The sequence below is a fragment of the Vipera ursinii genome, assembly GCF_947247035.1.
Source record: "Vipera ursinii genome assembly, chromosome: 1".
NCBI lineage: Eukaryota > Metazoa > Chordata > Lepidosauria > Squamata > Viperidae > Vipera > Vipera ursinii.
The window spans coordinates 351,076,639-351,095,056 of record NC_139512.1 but is presented as its reverse complement, the minus strand read 5'-3'; the positions used below and the strand labels follow the sequence as shown (position 1 = coordinate 351,095,056).

Genomic DNA, 18,418 nt, shown 5'->3' with positions numbered 1-18,418 from the left:
GTTTCTTTCCAGGCGCAATTCGAGATGCTGCTCATCATCTTTAAAGCCCAAGTGGCACAGGGCCAGGCTATCTGTGGGACTTCCTTTCCCAGATCAGATAGGGTGGGCCTGCTCCTAGTCCCTTCCCCCATATCTCCTGGGGGAATGAGGAACACTTGGTCCTCTTTGGGCTTGGTTATTTTCTAGCAGATGTTTCATTACTGGAGCAGTGCATTGATGTTCACCTGTTCACCGCCCTGAGTCCTTCGGAAGAAGGGCGGTATAGAAATCAAATTATTAAATTAAATTATTAAATGTTGTTACCTAGTTGGGCAATGAAACATCTGCAAGAAAACCACCAAGCTCAGAGAACATCAAGGACCTCTCATTTCAATGTTGGGAAACATGCCTTTTCCATGGCAGCTCCCTGCCCTATGGAACACTCTGCCCCCCCCACCCAAAAAAAAAGTTCTTATCCTTCTTTAAAGCTCTTCCCCACAAGTGCTAAGATAAGATTGGATGACTGCACAAGAGAAGTTTGACTTGGCACCAGGTTTTTGCCGTTTTAAATGTTTTCATCTGTTGGGTATGATTTTATACGTTGTCTTAACTTTGAATTGAGAGCTGCCCAGAATTGGTTAGAAGATAGGCAGCTTTATAATTCCTTTTTTAAAATAAGTGAGTTCTAGGGGATGTTGCTAATTCTGTCTTCTGCTACCTCTGAATGACGAATAGTGAATCACGGGAGTAGAAACACGGGGTTTTTAGAGAAAGTAAGTTGTTCAAAAGAAACTTTGCTGACAGACTTGAAATCAGGGTTTTGTTTGCCACAATTACTGCAGCAGATGCCAAATTCCATCGGGTTGTTAAGCATTGGTTTCTGCTCTTATGAAGTCTTGGCTAGCTCATTTACAGTGTTCAAAACAGGATTTTTTTCCTTGGTCAAAAAAAAACCACCATTGGATCATTTCCAATAAAGTTGAAAATACTCGTTTTAAGCTCAAAATCTTTTCAGTTCAGAACGGAGTGGGTAGATGAAACCATTTTGAGTTCAAATTGTTTTTAATTCAAAACATTTGGCATACTACGATTTGCCAGAATTAAGATGGGTTTTGTCTAAATGAGGGCAAAATAATCCTTTCTCACATTTTTACTTGAGAATAAATGGGGTTTCTCTCTCTCTCACACACACACACACACACACACACACAAACATACAACAGCAGGAGTTACTGTAGGCCATGCACCACAAGCCTAGCAACACTATATTCTGGACTAACAAAAAAAACCATTGTTTTAGAACATGAAGGAAAAAATGAGACACGGCATCAACTTCCCTCCGCCCAGTACGCTCTGTGGGCACGCCGGAGTTATGGAACCATCTTCCGGCCGAGCTCCGGATGGCGCCTGACCTCCGCTCCTTCCGGCGCGATCTCAAAACCTACCTTTTTGAACAAGCTGGCCTGGCCTGATGGGATGGGGTTGGGTTTTATAAATCGGTTTTAACTTTTTAATGTGTATTAATTTATTTATGGGCATTGCTGTTTAATCGTTTTTAATTTTTGTATCTTGTTTTTAATATGTATTGCCCTGTTCACCGCCCTGAGTCCTTCGGGAGAAGGGCGGTATACAAATTAAATTAATAATAAATAAATAAATAAATAATAAACATGGCATTATGAGTTTAACATTTTTTTAAAAAAAAAATCAATGCATGTGGAAATGCTTCTTCCATCAGAAAAGCCTCATATGAACGTTGTTTTTCCAACATTACAAGGAAGGAATTAGTCATTCAAATTTAAATTAGGTCGACAGATGTCCTACTCAGAACTAGCATCTTCCCTTTAAAAAGGCCACCAAAATCTGGCCTGAATAAACTTTTATTATTCTATTTTTCTTTCAACGGTCTAATCCAGTGAAAGCATTGGAATTAATTAAGGACAAATCAAATGAGATCTTATTAAAAGGCTATGACATATGAAGGCCACTGAGGGAGAATCAAACAATCTTTTTCTTTTAGGGAGTCAAAGGCTGGATGTGGTTTTTTTTCCCTCAGTTATTTTAATTTCTTCAAGTTTGGGGGTTGGGGGTGGAGGGGTTGCCCTTATTGAAAATCGCTCAGTTCTTTCTCCAAACAAAATAACTGCTAACTGCTGAAAAACAAAAAAACAAAAACATTACAGCAGCAGCAGAGAGTCCACCAACCCCATTTTAACACAATACAATCTAGGAGTTTTTCCACTGAAGCAGACCAAACGTCAGATAAGATAAAACTTTTTATTACAAGTATCAACATTTAATCAGTTTTAATATTTCATCTCATTTATTTATTTGCGGCCCCAAATATCAAGGTAACTCTAGGCAGGTTACATCACAAGGTGAAGCATGGAAAAGGGACAAACACAGATAAAAATGTCATAAAAATCACAATATTGTAAAAGTTTGACCCATTTCCCCTTAACTTTTGATCTGACGCAAAAAATGTGTCAGGAATTGTTTTTTTAGAGGGACATAATACAGGTAATCCTCGAGTTACGAATGAAAGGGAGCCTGCCCATTCCATTCGTAACCCGAGGATTCATAAGAGTGCATCTCGTACCTTGGAACACAAATCACTCCCAGTTTTTGTCCAGGCATTCGCTAATTTAATGCATGGGCAAATGTGTTGTGATTCAGTGTCAGCCTGTGCTCCCAGCAGCCAAGTCCGATGAATCAGAGGAGGGGTTTGGAGAGCCTTTGGTGTCGGAGGGAGGTTCTAATGCATTGCAGGACTCTCAGCCTGCCCCCTCCAGTCATGTTCCTCATGAGGCCCCAGCTGTGTGAGCACGAGGTGTCGGACTTAGATGAGTCACAGCTGAATCTGTTCAGAGATGCTAGAAGCAGAAGGCAATCCAGCAGGGCAGAGCAGAGAAAATCAATGAGGCAACTCAGTGAGAGGAAGAGAAGGCAGTGAGAAGCCACGCCTTGGGACTGATAATAAAAGGGGAAGGTGTGGGCGGGGCTGGTTGCTGAAGGCAGCCGTTTGAAGATGTTCTGAGAGTGTCCTGGTCTGTTCTCGTTACTTCTGTTTAACTCTTGTTTGATATTTTGATTTCATTTATTCTATTGCTTTTTTGTTTGAACCGTAAATTTGGATTGGGTTTTTCCAGCCTATTGACTGTAAAAAGGAAAAAGGGGTTGTCCCTGACACACAAACAGGGCCGGTCGTAGGCTGAAACAGAACAAAAAGTGCGGCTCGTTAAGTAAACACGAGGTATCGAGAAGGCCATGGGGGAGCCTAGTGATGGAACAGGCCACCTGCTTCAAACCACCCAAGCAGCTCCCCCAATGATACACCGCATGTTCCCTCCCCTGGGGTCGCCACATTTGCTCCCCCGCCCAATCCTGCTGGGCCAGGTCACTTATCTTGTGAAGATCCGTCTCCTCTCCAGCCTCTCGTTTCTTTGCTCCCGGAAAGAGCAGAGGGAGGCCTTGGAGGCTCAGGACAGACCTCCGGAAGCATGTGGCCACTGCCCACAGCCTCCATTCTGGGCCTCGGAGACCTCCCGGGCCCAGAACAGACCTGCGGAAGTGTGTGGATGCCATTTCCAGAAGTCCTGGAAAAGCCTTCCGATGCCCAGATTGGGCCTTTGGAGGCACGCGGAAGCTTCCCCCGGCCCATTTCCGGGTGGCAGTGGCCAGGAGGAGGCCTCCAAGGCCCAGATCGGGCCTTTGGAGGTACGCAGAAGCGTCCCCTGAGCTCATTTCCAGGTGGTAGCGGTCTGGAGGAGGCCTCCCGAGGCCCAAACCGGGCTTTCAGAGGCATACACAGAAGCATCCCCCAGCTTCATTCCTGGGCGCAGCGGCCCGGATAAGCCTTCTGACATCCAGATCGGGCCTTTGGAGGCACACGGAAACGTCCCCCAGCCTCATTTCCGGGCAGCAGCAGCCTGGAGGAGGTCTCTTAAGGCCCAGATCAGGCCTTCAGAGGCACACACAGAAGCATCCCTCGGCTTTGGTTCCATTCTGTTGCAGAGAACAGAGGCCTAAAGCACCGCGAGATCAGTAGTGTGAGATGTCGTGTGAACCTGGGTTACTTAGGCCTCCATTCTCTGCGAACAAATCGAAGGCCTGGAGCAGCCAAGAAAGCGAACGACCTCAATCTTCGCAAGGTGAGTATCCAAGGCCTGGTGCCTAAGGAGACCCAGGGAGGGAATAGCCAGGTTGAATGTTGCAGTGCCAATGCGGTGGTTCGTAAGGGTGAACGACTGCCATGGTGCAGCAACATTCGTAATTTTGGGATTTTCTTCATAAATGCTGGGGGGGGGTGGGTACTTATCGCGTAACTTTGAACGTTCGCTAAGGGAATGCTCACAACTTGGGGATTACCTGTATTGTACAATACACAAACATTTCATGTTTTTTCCTTCTCTGCTCAGTTTTTTTTTTATAAAAGACAGAATCCGGGTCCAGTTCTACAACCATTTGCTCAAGATACGAATTTTACATTAAAAACAGCAAATGTTTGCATTTTTTTCATTTATGCATTATGCTCTGCCTATAGATATTAATATGGCAATATAGGATTGAAACTTGAAAGGCCACATCTACTTCCATATTCGACTGACACAGCTTAGGGGAAATATTAACTCTGTTTACTGCAATGTTATATTTATGGGAACAATGGTAAGAAGCCAAATTTTAGGGACTAGTTAAAAAAAATATATACAAAGTTTAGGAATAGCAATTATTGCTCTTGATGTAGCAATATATTATTCTTTCAAGTTATATGTATATCCAGGTAACCCTTGACTTATAGCTGGTTGCTTAGTGACTGTTCCAAGTTCTAAAGTTGTCCCAACTGGTAGTCACATGATTGTATTTTGGTTGCTCAACAACTGGCCCACATTTACAGCCATTTGCAGTGTCCTACAGTCATATGACTGTAATTTACAATGGTTTTGCCAGAAACCGTTTTTTTTTTTATTTCTGGTTTCCAGCAACAGGCCCATTTGCCACCTTGTGAACACTCGGCTCACTTGACAACTGCAGTGTTCACTTAATGACCACAAAAACACTGTAGAAAGAAAAGAGTCTAGTGATGACCAGCTTTATAACCATCACAACTTCCAACCGTAATTGGCAGGCTCAATTACGACCATTACCCTATTTTTCTGTGTATAAGACACTATTTCTTCCTGCACACACCCTGTTCAAAAATCAGGTGCATCTCATGCATGGAAAATAATGGTAACCTTCACAGCCCAGGGCATGCCTGTTTGGGTTGCCATGCCGCCTGGTGCAGGTGTCAAGCCCCCGTGGGCTTGCCACTAAGGGGAGGGGATTTGCCAGCGCTCCAAACAGAAATTCGCAGGCCAGAGTGTCTCATACAAGGGTGTGTCTTATAGATGGAAAAATACGGTAAGTCGAGGATTACTTGTATGCACAAAAAAGAAGACAAAATATACAGGATATATATAACAAAGAACTTTCCGGTTACAGTTATGCCTTTCTTCTGAAATGCCAAATGGCTGCTTTAAGTCTAATGAAACGAATGAGCAGGAATCACAGAATTTCTTCCCTAAATTTGCACGTTTCCTCAAAAACCTCTGTTTCCACTGAAACCACAAATGGAAGTTTTCTCCCTGGGTTTCTCAGATTAGAAATAGATCGAATGAAAATTAATACTTCACAGCCGCTTTTATCAATAAGGGAAAAGGGTAAATATACATTTTCTCCTATTACAGAAGTAGCCCATTTTACCTGTTTCTAAGTAAGAAACAACAACAACAACAAAAGGAAATACTCCTGCTTCATTGTGCTAACTGAAGTAGAAAGGACTCTTTGCTTTACACTGGTGCCAGGCAGGTGTGATTGAGCCATTACAGACCAACCCTCAGCAAAATCTTATGGTCTCAGCCTTTTACAAAGTCCATGTATAAACAAAGACGTCTAACTCAGTGAAACCTCGAATAAACCTGCAAAGTAAAATGACTGATTTAATGGTGGGTGCCTGATTGGGACCATCAATCTAGTTTCCACTTCAAAACCCATCCCTTTCCTGACTGCAAAGGTACAGCATATAGACATACTGTATGTATAACCCACCCCAGTTTAAGACTCCAGGTACCTTAAAGGTAAAGGTTGCCCCACACATGCATGCTAGTCGTTTCCAACTCTAGGGGCCGGTGCTCACCTCCGTTTCAAAGCCAAAGAGCCAGCACTTGTCCGAGGACGTCTCCGTGGTCATGTGGCCGGCATGACTAGACGCCAGAGGCGCACGGAACGCTGTTACCTTCCCACCGTAGTGGTCCCTATTTTTCTACTTGCATTTTTTACGTGCTTTCGAACTGCTAGGTTGGCAGAAGCTGGGACAAGTAACAGGCGCTCACTCTGCTACGCGGCACTCGGGATTCGACCCACCAAACTGCCGACCTTCTGATCGACAAGCTCAGCGTCCCAACCCACTGAGCCACCGCGTCCCAGGTACCTTACAAGTATTCATAACTATGCAAAAAGCATTTGGATTGGCCAAGTTGGCCAAATATTGTTGCAGAGTCACAGGACAGTTAGCTAATCCATTGTTAAAATTACTGTAATTTATTTAAATTTATCGGCTGCCCAAGTTTCATGTTCTTTAAAGTGGTCTGGGTATAAAAAAAGGCATCCTTTAAACCCCAATCCTTGCACAGTGTCAAAAATACCCTTGGATTTCTGGGTGACTCTGAATATTATCGATCTGAATCACTTCCACTCTCCTGCTTGATGCTGCTGTCTTCCCCAGCATTGTTCTCCTCTTCACTTTCTTTATCCCAGTCCTTCATTGAGGCTCCCATCATGTAATCGTCTCGCAAGATACTCCATGCTGGAGCTTCTTCAGATTTCGACTTATCCTGAGAATTTGGGAATGCAAAGTAGAGGAAAGTTCAGCATACGATAACTGAAATGGAAAGTTGGAGGTAGGATGGCAGTATCCCATACGTCTGAATTGAGAGACTAGCATTATCTTATACCCTGCTCAAAGAAGAATTTAGCAATAGCAATAGCACTTAGACTTATATACCACTTCACAGTGCTTTAGAGCCCTCTCTAAGCAGTTTACAGAGTCATCATCTTGCCCTCAACAATCTGGGCCCTCATTTTATCAATCTTGGAAGGACGGAAGGCTGAGTCAATCTTGAGCCGGTCAGGATCGAACTCCTGGCAGTGAACTGCATTCTAAACACTGCGCCACCACAGCTCCTACTTACCACCAACAATTAACACCTGAATGTGTTCTGCTGTTGGTTTGAGAGGAGACCACTATCAACTATCGCTACCCTCTCCATCTCAGATACACCAAGGCCTGTACACTGCACAAGCCAGAAAGATGACTGAGAAAATATCTACAGACCCCTTGCATCCTGGACATAAACTGTTTCCACTTCTCTCTCAGGCTGCCACCAGAAGCGTATTGCATAGCAAAACAACTAGACACAAAGGTAGTTTTTCCTCCATGCCATCATTCTGCTAAACATTGCATTCCCACAGCATTGTCTTATGCCTAAAGATATTTACCCATGTAGTAGGGCTGTATTGCTATTATCCTTCTCATCTTTTCACCTTCCCTACTACCTTCTCCTACTGGTGTCTTTATGATTTATCACTTGTGTTATGTATGTTTTATGATTGGATCTTATGATTTATGATATATGACCTATCACTTAGTTGTTTGTATGTACACTGAGAGCTTATGCACTGGAGGCAATTCCTTGTCCAATCATGTATTCCTCCTATTCCTTTCAAATTCATTTACAGAGTATCTTTGACTTAGAATCATTTGTTTAGTAACTGTTCAAAGTTATAACAGCACTGGGGAAAAAATGACTGAACATTCCTTACCTGACGGCTGTTTGATGACTTTCTAGCAGGATTTTGTCCCATTTCTTTTCCATCCATTCCTCGGAGGACGTTGATGAAATCTCTTTTGGAAACCGAGGACATCAATTGAGCTCGTTTCCTCTCAGAACTGCCTGCTTCTTTTATTTTCTCATCTACATTGGTTTGGTGCTTCCGGACTGCATTGAACAACTGAACCACACCCCTGGAAATTAAAAGGAATCATTAGGCAGCTAGGTTTAACGACAGAAGTAATGTTTATGGGGGGGGGGCTGACACAGCTTCAACAAGGAAGCATAATTATAGCTGGTCTTCAATTTATGAGCACAATTGGGACCAGAACTTCCATTGTTAAGGAAAGCACTTAAGTGAGTCGTGCCAATTTTAGGTCCTTTTTTGGCTACAATTGTTAAGAGAATCCGGCTCCCCTCCCCCACTGACTCTGCTTGTCAATCGCAAATGGAGATCACAGGATCCCTGCAACTGTTGTATATTTATGCCAATTGACAAGGGCCTGAATTTTGATCACGTAACCATGGGGATGTTGTGACGGGCTAGTAACTTTGAATAGTCATCAAATGAGTGGTTGTAAGTAAAGGACTAACTGTAGGGTTAGGACAGGGGTAGGCAACCCTGCCTCTTTTATGACTCATGGACTTCAACTCCCAGAATTCCATGAGTCATAAAAGAGCCGAGGCTGCCTAGCCCTGGGTTAGGATACCAGAAATATTTTTTCCCCAATTACCAAGCTTATTCAAAAGTCAAAGAAATCCAGCTTAGTTACTCAATACAGAGGTCCCCAACCTATGGGCCACGGTCCACTAGCAGTCCATGGCCTATTCGCAACTAGGTTGCATGAGTGGCTGGTTGGTGTGCACACATGCAGCCCCACTCCTGCGAGCATTGTGGACACCTGGGGCCCCACTCACACGAGTGTCGTGGGGGCTCACGGCCTCACTTGCATGAGTGTCGGAAGTAGGAGCCTCACATGCACAAGTGCTTGGGGCCCCACGTGTGCGAGTCACAGGTGCTTTCGGGCCCCCTTGCGCAAGCAACAAGTGCTCATGCATGCAAGCACGTGCCTGTCCCTCCCACAAAACCATCCCCACCGGGCCACCAACCTGGAAACGTTGGGGAACTCTGATTTAATACATTACAGTCTGAACCACATTTTATGTTTTTTTATAAGACTTCTGAACTCTTTTGCTGATATTTTATGAGATAGACACGTATATAAATCATTCAAGTCACTCAAATCAGCCAAGAATTTGATTTGATCAGAAGCAGATAACCCTGCAAAGCTTTTTGCTTTGCTTTGCTGTAGTGCTTAAGGTACCAGGCTAGAAACCAGGAGGCTGTGAGTTCTAATCCCATTTTAGGCATGAAAGCCGGCTTGGTGACTTTGGGCCAATCACCAGAAGACTGTGAGTTTTAGTCCCACCTTAGGCATAGAGACCAGCAGATGGCTTTGGACCAATCACAAAGAGCCTGCGAGTTCTCGTCCCGCCTTAGTGACTTGGGGCCAGTCCCTCTGTCACAGCCCAACCCACCTCACAGGGTGGTTGTTGTGAGGAAAGTAGGACGATCACTGCCCTGAGTTATTTATAAAAGTAATAAAGGCAAAAAAATTTTTTTATTAAATCTAAATCCAAAATCTTTCCAAAGCCCAAACGTTCATTTTTACCTTGTGGCAATCCTCTGAAGGTTTCTCTCAACTTCTCTGTCTTTGACGATATTTGGCTTCACTCGGCACAGCATTTCCCATTCTCGCTTTTTATTCAGCTGGGTTACAAAACACAGGGAAGAAATTAGCCACTTAATAGAAAGCACTGAAGGAAGAATCAAATGCCCTCCAAGCTATTATCTCCTACAGGAGAACACTGGCATTATGATTACTGATGCTCACTCTTCCACACTAAAGAGCAACTTTCGGGAAGGCACAAGAGAAGAATCCCCACCACCACCACCAACCCAGGAAGGATAAATTTGCTTTCCTTCAATTAAATTGAAAAAGTGTTCTTAAAAAGTATCCAGAAGCTTCAGTTAGTTCAAAATGTGGACGCCCACGTGGTCTTGTGCAACTCTAGATTTGCACGCAGGTCATCTCTCTTACAGGAGCTGCCCTGGTTACTGATTGGCTTCTGGCTCCAATTCAAGGTCCTGGCTGACATATTTAAAGCCCTACAGGGCTTAAGGCCAGGTTATTTGAAAGACTGTCTTTTCCTAGTGGTGTCTACTTGACCTACCAGAGCAGGGAGGCAAAGAATGCTACGGGTTCCCTCTCTTAAGGAGGTCCATCTGATAGGACCAAGACGGCCCTTCTGCATGGTGGCTTCCTCCCTGTGGAGCGCCATCCTTGTAGAGATAGGATTGGCCCCCATCCTATATGTTTTTAAAAGGCTCTGAAGGTAGGGTTTGGTCAGCTGCCCTGATGACCCCAGGGTGATACGGAGCCCATCAACGGTTTAGTTCAGTGATGGCAAACCTTTTAGAGACCGAGTGCCCAAACCGCAACCCCAAACCCAATTATTTATCGCAAAGTGCCAGGGTCGCATCCGCACTGTGGTGCCCTCGAGGTGGGGGGCAGGGAGGCACCTCTGGCACGCAAAATCCAGGGGTGCAAAATGCCACCGTGCTGCAAGGCGCAAAAACGGCTGCCACCGCAGCGCGGGGTGCAGATACAAGGTGCTGCACCACACAAGAATGGGGCAGGGCTAGTATTTATTTATTTATTTATTTATTTATTTTTATTCCATTTATATCCCGCCCTTCTCCGAAGACTCAGGGCGGCTTACAAGCTTAGCAGTAGCCTTCATTCTATGTATATGCCTGCTTATTAGGGCCTTCACACACACCCCAAGCGGCATTATTACAAAGTCAGCTTAATTGCCCCCAACAATCTGGGTCTTCACGCAGGCACTAGCCCCGCCCCATTTGCAGCACGTGCGTGCTCGCGGCCCCTTGCACGCATGTGAAATGCTTCCCCCTCCCTTTTCTTCCAGTCCACCAAACGACAATGGTTGGTGACCTCTGCTCTACCACCTCTACTTGAACTTGTTAGTCGGTTGTTTTGCCTCCTTTGTGCTGGACGCGGCTCCTGCTCTGGGCGGTGGTGGCCGTCTGGTGGACCTGCTGCTGGCTGTGGTGGCGCGTGTGCCAACAGAGAGGGCTCTGAGTGCCGCCTCTGGTATGCGTGCCATAGGTTCGCCACCACTGGTTTAGTTGTTATTGCCAGGGGGGGGGGGTGGAGGTTAATTGGGTTTCTGCCTGGAGAATTTTGGGAGTTGAGATGCACACATTTTAAAGCTGCCAAGCTTGAGAAACACTGATTTACACTATGTGTCGTGTATACAACTTATTTAGCAACTAGTAACTCCGTTTATTACGTTGTTATTAATAAGAGAGGAAAAGCTTCAAGGCTTAGACGGATAGTAAGTATGCTTTACTAGATATGTCTGCTGTTAACTCTGAAACAATTTTGGCTTAATGCTGAGAAAATAAAAAAACAAAAAAAAACCTCCTTGAGTTTCTATAAAATAGCTAGAAGGAAGTCAAAAGTGCCCAATTTTCTTCATAAAACAACCCTCCAGAAATGTAACTACAGTCTCAGTGTTACTACTACTGGTCTTTAAATCCTTATTTAAGAACAAAATGGACAGCCATTTTTCTGAAATGGTATAGGGTTTCCTGCCTTAGCAGGGGGTTGGACTAGATGACCTCCAAGGTCCTTTCCAACTTCTTCTTCTTCTTCTTCTTCTTCTTCTTCTTCTTCTTCTTCTTATTCTTATTATTATTATTATTATTATTATTATTATTATTATTATTATTATTATTACTGTCTCACTGGGGAGAAGCCATGAAAAGGCTTCCTTCTGAACCAGAGAACCCCAACCTTTTGGGCACGAGGGACCAGTTCTGCAGAGAGAGGTTTTTCCGCGGACCAGAAGGGCTGTGGTTTCATGTATTGCCTGCATCCTGCGGAAAGGGTTTCACTTGTTTGCGCGGCCCAGCTTCTGACATGCTGCAGCCCGGTGCCAGTCCACAGACTGAGGGTTGGGAACCCCTGTTCTAAACCATAGGGCAAAACAAAAGATTATATTCATATACTAAGATATGCAGATGATACCACTCTAATGGCAGAAAGTGAAGAGGAACTAAAGAGCCTCTTGTTGCGGGTGAAGAAGGAGAGTGCAAAAGTTGGCTTGAAACTTAACATTAAGGAAACCAAGATCATGGCATCCGGCCCTCTCAATTCCTGGCAGATAGATGGGGAAGAAATGGAGGTAGTGACAGATTTTATTTTCCTGGGCTCCAAGATCACCACAGATGGGGACTGCAGCCAAGATATTAAAAGATACTTGCTCCTGGGGAGGAAAGCCATGGCAAATCTAGACAGCACACTAAAAAGCAGAGACATCACCCTGCCAACAAAAGTGCATATAGTCAAGGCCATGGTCTCCCCAGTTGCAATGTATGGCAGTGAAAGCTGGACCATAAGAAAGGCTGAGCGCCAAAGAATGGAGGCCTTTGAACTATGGTGCTGGAGAAGACTCCTGTGAGTCCCTTGGACTGCAAGGCGATCAAACCGGTCAGTCCTAGAGGAGATCAACCCTGACTGCTCTTTAGAAGGCCAGATCCTGAAGCTGAAACTCAAATACTTTGGCCACCTAATGAGAAGGAAGGACTCACTGGAGAAGTGCCTAATGCTGGGAAAGATTGAGGGCAATAGAAGGGGACAACAGAGAATAAGGTGGCTGGATGGAGTCACTGAAGCAGTAGGTGTGAGCCTAGATGGACTCCAGAAGATGGTAGAGGACAGGAAGGCCTGGAGGAACATTGTCCATGGGGTTGCGATGGGTCAGACACGACTTCGCAGCTAACATCTTTGTGGGCATGATAGCTTTGAAAACCTGAACATTCTACACGCTTTGTTTAGCGGCCCCAAACAGTTTTTTGGGGGGAATGCATTTATTTTCTCTGGCTATGTATGATTTTACCTTCCATTTTGTTTTGTATTTTTAAAAATTATATTTCATGTGTTACCTGCCTCTTAATGGCAGTGAAACTGAAAATGTTTATCATACAGGATATACACTATGAAAGTAATATAGACGTTCTCCCCCTCCGAGGGGAAGAGAAGTAGAAGTCATGTAATATCCTATGCCTGGGGGCATGATGTAATATGTTTCTCTGTTCCCAAAAAGAGAATTAAAATATTCATTTTATACATTTAACAACAGTTTTACATTTATTTGTTAATCCAATTTATATGGCTGCCCGTGTATCCAAGAATCTTTAGACAGAATTAGTTAACTTGCCAAAATTAGGGTTTTGTGATACAGGGAATCCTTGACTTAACCATTCATTTAGTGACTGTTCAGAATTACAATGGCACTGCAAATAAGTAATTTACAATCTGTCCTTGCACTTATGACCATTGCAGCATCCCGATGGTCTTGCGATGAAAATGAGGGCAGTTGGCAACCGGCATGTATTTACATGGCTGGTCTCAGGCCATGTGATCACCATTTGCAATCTTCCCAGCCAGTTTCTGACAAGCAAAATCAATGGGGGGGAGCTGAATTTGCTTAACACCCATGTGATTAACAAGTGCAGTGATTCGTTTAACAACGGTGGCAAAAAAAAGTAAAATCAGGTGGAAGTTACTCAAAAGCCGCCTTGCTTGGCAATAGAAATTCTGATCCCAATTGTGATCATACGCTGAGGATGATCTATATCTCAACCACTGCACATCTCTTGAATACTAGCAGTAATATGCTTTTCCCTACCTGCTTCCTCTGCTCCAATCTTTCTTGCTTTGCTTTTCTTCGCTCTGCATCCCGCTCCTTGTTTTTCAACAGGATAGTGGGCTTATCACTAGAAACCTTTTTGTTAAGCACTTTGGCCATGGCTTCAGCCCATCCAGCGTTTCCTGCTTCTTTGGATTTTGCTGCATCTTTAGGTGTATCTGTATCTGGAGTCTTAGGTGTATCATCAACTTCATCATCCTGCTCTCCATCATCACTTGAAAAGCTGTCTTCTGGAACCCCTGAACTCCACTCAGATCCTGAAAGAAACAGAACATCCTTGTTACTTGCACCATATCCATAACCAAAATACTTTATGTACATTTTTGTAACTTAATTCAAGTATCCATCACTGTTTTTAACTAGTAGCCCACAAGAACAAGGGAAGCGTGTATCATTTCAAGGAAACAATGAGAATGTGCGTTTTGCACAACCAAGGTGACTTCTGGCAGGACCAAGATGGGGTAGTGCAATCCATCTACATCTGCTTCATCTCAGTTGGATTTCGATACTATTGATCATTATATCTTTCTGAACTGTCTAAGGATTAGGAGCGTAGAGCACTCTATTCATTCAACAGTCTGACTATATATTAAGGGAAGCTGGATTGAAAGAAGATATGGAGGAAGAAAGAAAATTGGAAGAAGCTTCAGTTATCTGTGCTATGCTAATCTGGTTACTTGATAGCCCAAAATTGGAAATCTTTTCTCCCAAAATCAAATATAAAGACAACCAATCTAATGACAAAGGTACAACAACCAGTTTTAGGATTGACAACGAAGAGGTAGGTTTCTTCCTTTTAGGATTACCCATTAGCAATAAAGGAACAAGCAGGCAACAAATATGCAATGGACACTAGCCCTTGTCAGGAGCAGCCATGAAGGCCTTGGAAAAAAATATTCAGATGCTGTGATATGTGATCACATGATATATCTACAAAGATCACTATAAGCAACAGTATACCCTGTGACACTATGAAAGTGAAAGTTGGACCCTGAAGCAGGATAGAGTATTGACAGTAAGATAGCCAAGAAAACAAACCAATGAATCATCAAACAAATCAACCCAGAATTCTCACTCAAGATGCAAATTACGGGCTCAAATGATCCTACTTTGGATATAAGATCAAAGACCCAGCTCTCTGGGGAAAGATCTAATGCTGGGAAAGGTGCTGAATGATCATCAGCCAGGAAGGTAGACTGAGTTACAGCGGCTATAAGTGAACAGTTATAACACCTGAAGGATCAAGCTAAAAACAGATCCTCCAAGGGAAAATTTTGTGTGGTCACCAAGGCTCCACACCAACATAAACTCTCAATTTCACTACCTTATGAGGAAACTTCATCGGTCTTTGGATGAGCAATAAGACTGCCTTTTTGTGAAGCAATTAATATCGTGAGATCCTCGGTGCTCTGATCTTGGTTGTTTTCTTGCAGACATTTCATTGGTAGATAACATTGCTAGTACTGATGTTACCTAGTTGGAAAACGAAACATCTGCAAGCAAACAACCAAGCACAGAGAGCACCAAGGACCCCACAATTCAGCTCTGAGCTACAAATATTCTTTTTTAGCGGCAATTAATATCGAGCAAAGAAATAAATCAACCCAAGAAAATGAGGGTCTCTGAGCTTGTTTTCTGGCATAAATTTCAATTACCCAAACTAGATAACATCATCAGTGCCTACCGCTGATGTCTGCAAGAAAATAAGCAAGCTCCGAGGGCAGCAAGGACCCTTCATTTCAACTACGAGCTACAAATATTCTCCTTTAGTGGCACCCCAAGAAAAAGCGAGTGACCCACAATCACGTGGGAGGCTGAGAAACGGAAAAAGCTACAGACACCAGAACTCAGGACTTTTTTTTCCTCACAGAACGCTCAGAACGGAATTTATTAATTTCCGGCACCTTTTTTGGATGGAACCTTGTAAAGGGTAGGCAACGCGGGTTGTATGACACGTGTGAGTTCCGGCACCCTTTTTCTTTTACAAAAAAGCACCGCCAAAGTGGATTGATTACATCCAGAACAAATATGGGACTAAAAAGTTTCATTTAGCATTTTTATAAGTTTTGAGGTGATATTAGTATTGCTTGTAGTCATTTTATATGAGCTAGAGTGCGATAGACTTAATAGTTTATTGTTGTTAACATATGGTTGTTTAATGATTGTTTTTACCTTTATACCTGGGAAGTCGGGGAGGGGGGAGGGGGGAAAGGGAGGGGGAGGGTTAGGGAGGGTTAGGAAGGGTTGGGTGGGGGGAGGGATTGTTAAAGATAAAATGTATTGAAAAACTTTTCAAAAAAAAAAAGCACCGCCAGAACTAATGAGCTGGGAAAGAAGGCGCTGTTAACCAGACATTCCCCAACAGGGACCCCCTACGCTTCCCGTTATAAATACAGGAGACGGGTTTTAATTTGTCCCGTCGCTTTTTAAGCAGAAACCCTTTTTTGTCTTTCTCCACAACTGCCGCTGCCTCTTCTCCCATCGGCCATCCATTAGCCGGCTAACCAGTTGCAAATCTCGTCCCCAGCTTTACCAGTATCGCTTTCTTCCAATTCAGCGCCGAGAACTTTCGCCTCCCCACGTGGATCGACGGCAGCCGCCGCCATCTTGCTCATCCCGACCCTTAAAGCGGTCCGGGGAAAACACGCAACCCGTCACAAAAGTTCCGGGCAGGACTATTTTTAGAGACAGGACGCGGATGGGCGGGGGTTTTAACCTGTTGCGTGCCCACACGTTTTAATTCTGGACGGGAAGAACGCAATAGCTCTCGGAGCGGGTGTGCTACAGTCAATTGGGAACGACGGGGTGATCTGGGGGAACCTGGGTGTCTCAGCCCAAGACTTCCCCTAGAGTCGCTTTGGCAAGCGAGATGGGCGGCAAAGGGAAGGAAGGAGGGAGGATAATGGAAAGAAAAGAAGTAAAGGAAAGGAAGGGGAAAATGGAGAAAGGATAATTGAAAGAAGGAAGGAAAAAGATAAAGGGAGGGAGGGAGGGAAGGAGGGGGAAGGAAGGAAAAAAAGTAAAAGGAAGGAAGGATGGATGCAGGAAGAAGCCTGCAAGAAAGCGGGGGTCGATCAATGCAAGAAATGGGAGGAAGAAGCTCTTGTAAAGCAGGATTTAGCAAGTCTACTGAGATTTCATTTTGAATTTAATTTAATTTAATTTAATTTAATTTAATAATATTTCTATACCGCCCTTCTCCCTGAGGACTCAGGGCGGTTCACAGGGCAAGAGTAAAATACAAAATTACAAATATTAAAAGGAAATTAAATAATTTGAATGAATGGACTCAGTGGGTGACTTATAATAAAAGGCTAGGAGCCAGGCTCTGAACGGAGCTCCCCAAAACTGTTTCTCAATTTCAGAAACGTAACCCAAAAGGTGCTTTTCAAAAAAAAAAAAAGCAGCCAGATTAAGTTGCCTTTTGAAAAGCAGCTTTGGGACAAGGCGGATGATTGAGACTCTCCATAGATACTCAGAAACTTAAGATGTGCGCGGACTTCAACTCCCAGAATTCCCCAGCTGGAATTCTGGGAGTTGAAGCCCCCAGGTCTTAAAATGCCTGAGGTTGAGAAGCGCTTGGTTTAACCACACAGCCATTATTGTAGTCATTAATTTCCCATTTTAATTGCTCACGGTTCGTTTTAACTGCTAACGACCCATTTTAGAGCTTAATGGAAGTTGGCTTGGAAGAGTGAGGAAGATTCTCAGGGATGACTCACACCCTGGACGGTATCTCTTTACTTTCCTACCATCCGGTAGGAGATATAGGAATATAGCCAGCCGTACCAACAGGCTGAAAAATAGCTTTTATCCGTGGGCTGTTAGGCTTTTAAATGGGACATAATCTTATGCAGAATTGACTTGGGAGGCCGGTGTGTGGTGTAGTGGGTTCACATGGTGTGGTGGGATGGAGGGTTTGTTGTCACTGTGTGCTGGGGGGAGAGAGGGGGCGGGAGGCTCAGCTAATCTCAATGTACACATGTTGTACTTTGACAATAAAGGTTTATTATTTATTATTATTATTTCCCATAGTAACGGCTAATTTTATTTTTTTTTAACGGGAGGGCCGGCGTGCAAATCCAAATAGTTATGGCAGGAGTCTGGGAGTTGAAGTCCACAAGTCATAAAAAAGGCCAAGTTTGACGACCCTTGTGAGTTATATAGTCTCGGCCAGGGGTCTTCACACTTGGCCCTTTTATGACTTGTGGACTTCAACTCCCAGAATTCCTCAGCCAGACACGCTGGCTGAGGAATTCTGGGAGTTGAAGTACACAAGTCATAAAAGGGCCAAGTTTGAAGACCCCTGGTCTCGGCCTTACTCTTCCTCCCTTTCTCGCTCATTCGTACTACAACGGGACACCTGGGCAGCGCGTGCCCGCCTCGAAAGAACATTCGCGGGCGCGCGCCGAAAAGGCGGGAAAGCGGCAGGGGGCGACGGCCAACGGGGGCCGTGGGGGGGGGGAAAGGAGGTGCCCGCGTGCTCGGCCTCCTCGATGCCCCGCCCACCGCCCATCGGGCTCGAGCACGTTCGAGCGGGAGCAGGCGCGTGTGCGCGCGCGCCGGCAAAGCATCAACAGGGAGGGAAAGAAAAAGAAAGAAAGGAAAAAAAAGACTGGAAGATTAAGGACCTTCCGCCCGGAGGTTTGTCCGGAGCAGGTATCGTTAAACGTCGGAAGGCCGGCCGAGGGTATATAGGCAAAGCCAAGCCGGCTTCGGTGGAACGAAAAGAGTGAAGGAAGAAACAAATCAATAAAATAAATAAGCCGGGG

At 44.4% G+C, this 18,418-nt stretch overlaps 2 protein-coding genes across 4 annotated transcripts in view; one reads left to right on the top strand and one right to left on the bottom strand.

The window, feature by feature from the left end:
* Positions 1-1,890: 1,890 nt before the first annotated feature.
* RRP15 (ribosomal RNA processing 15 homolog) lies at positions 1,891-16,284 on the bottom strand. Its single transcript, XM_083350168.1, has 5 exons — positions 16,180-16,284; positions 13,626-13,903; positions 9,521-9,618; positions 7,840-8,041; positions 1,891-6,851 (listed from the first exon to the last, which is right to left on the bottom strand). Exons 1-5 carry the CDS (start codon positions 16,259-16,261, stop codon positions 6,690-6,692), a joined length of 822 nt encoding a protein of 273 aa, XP_083206294.1. The 5' UTR covers positions 16,262-16,284; the 3' UTR covers positions 1,891-6,689.
* A 1,795-nt stretch (positions 16,285-18,079) lies between these two features.
* TADA2A (transcriptional adaptor 2A) overlaps positions 18,080-18,418 on the top strand; it is a 59,720-nt gene continuing 59,381 nt past the window's right edge. For all 3 annotated transcript variants that reach the window (XM_083379799.1, XM_083379798.1, XM_083379800.1), the window contains exon 1: positions 18,080-18,305. The gene's annotated coding sequence lies outside the window, so the exon portion shown is untranslated. The remainder of the gene's footprint in view (positions 18,306-18,418) is intronic.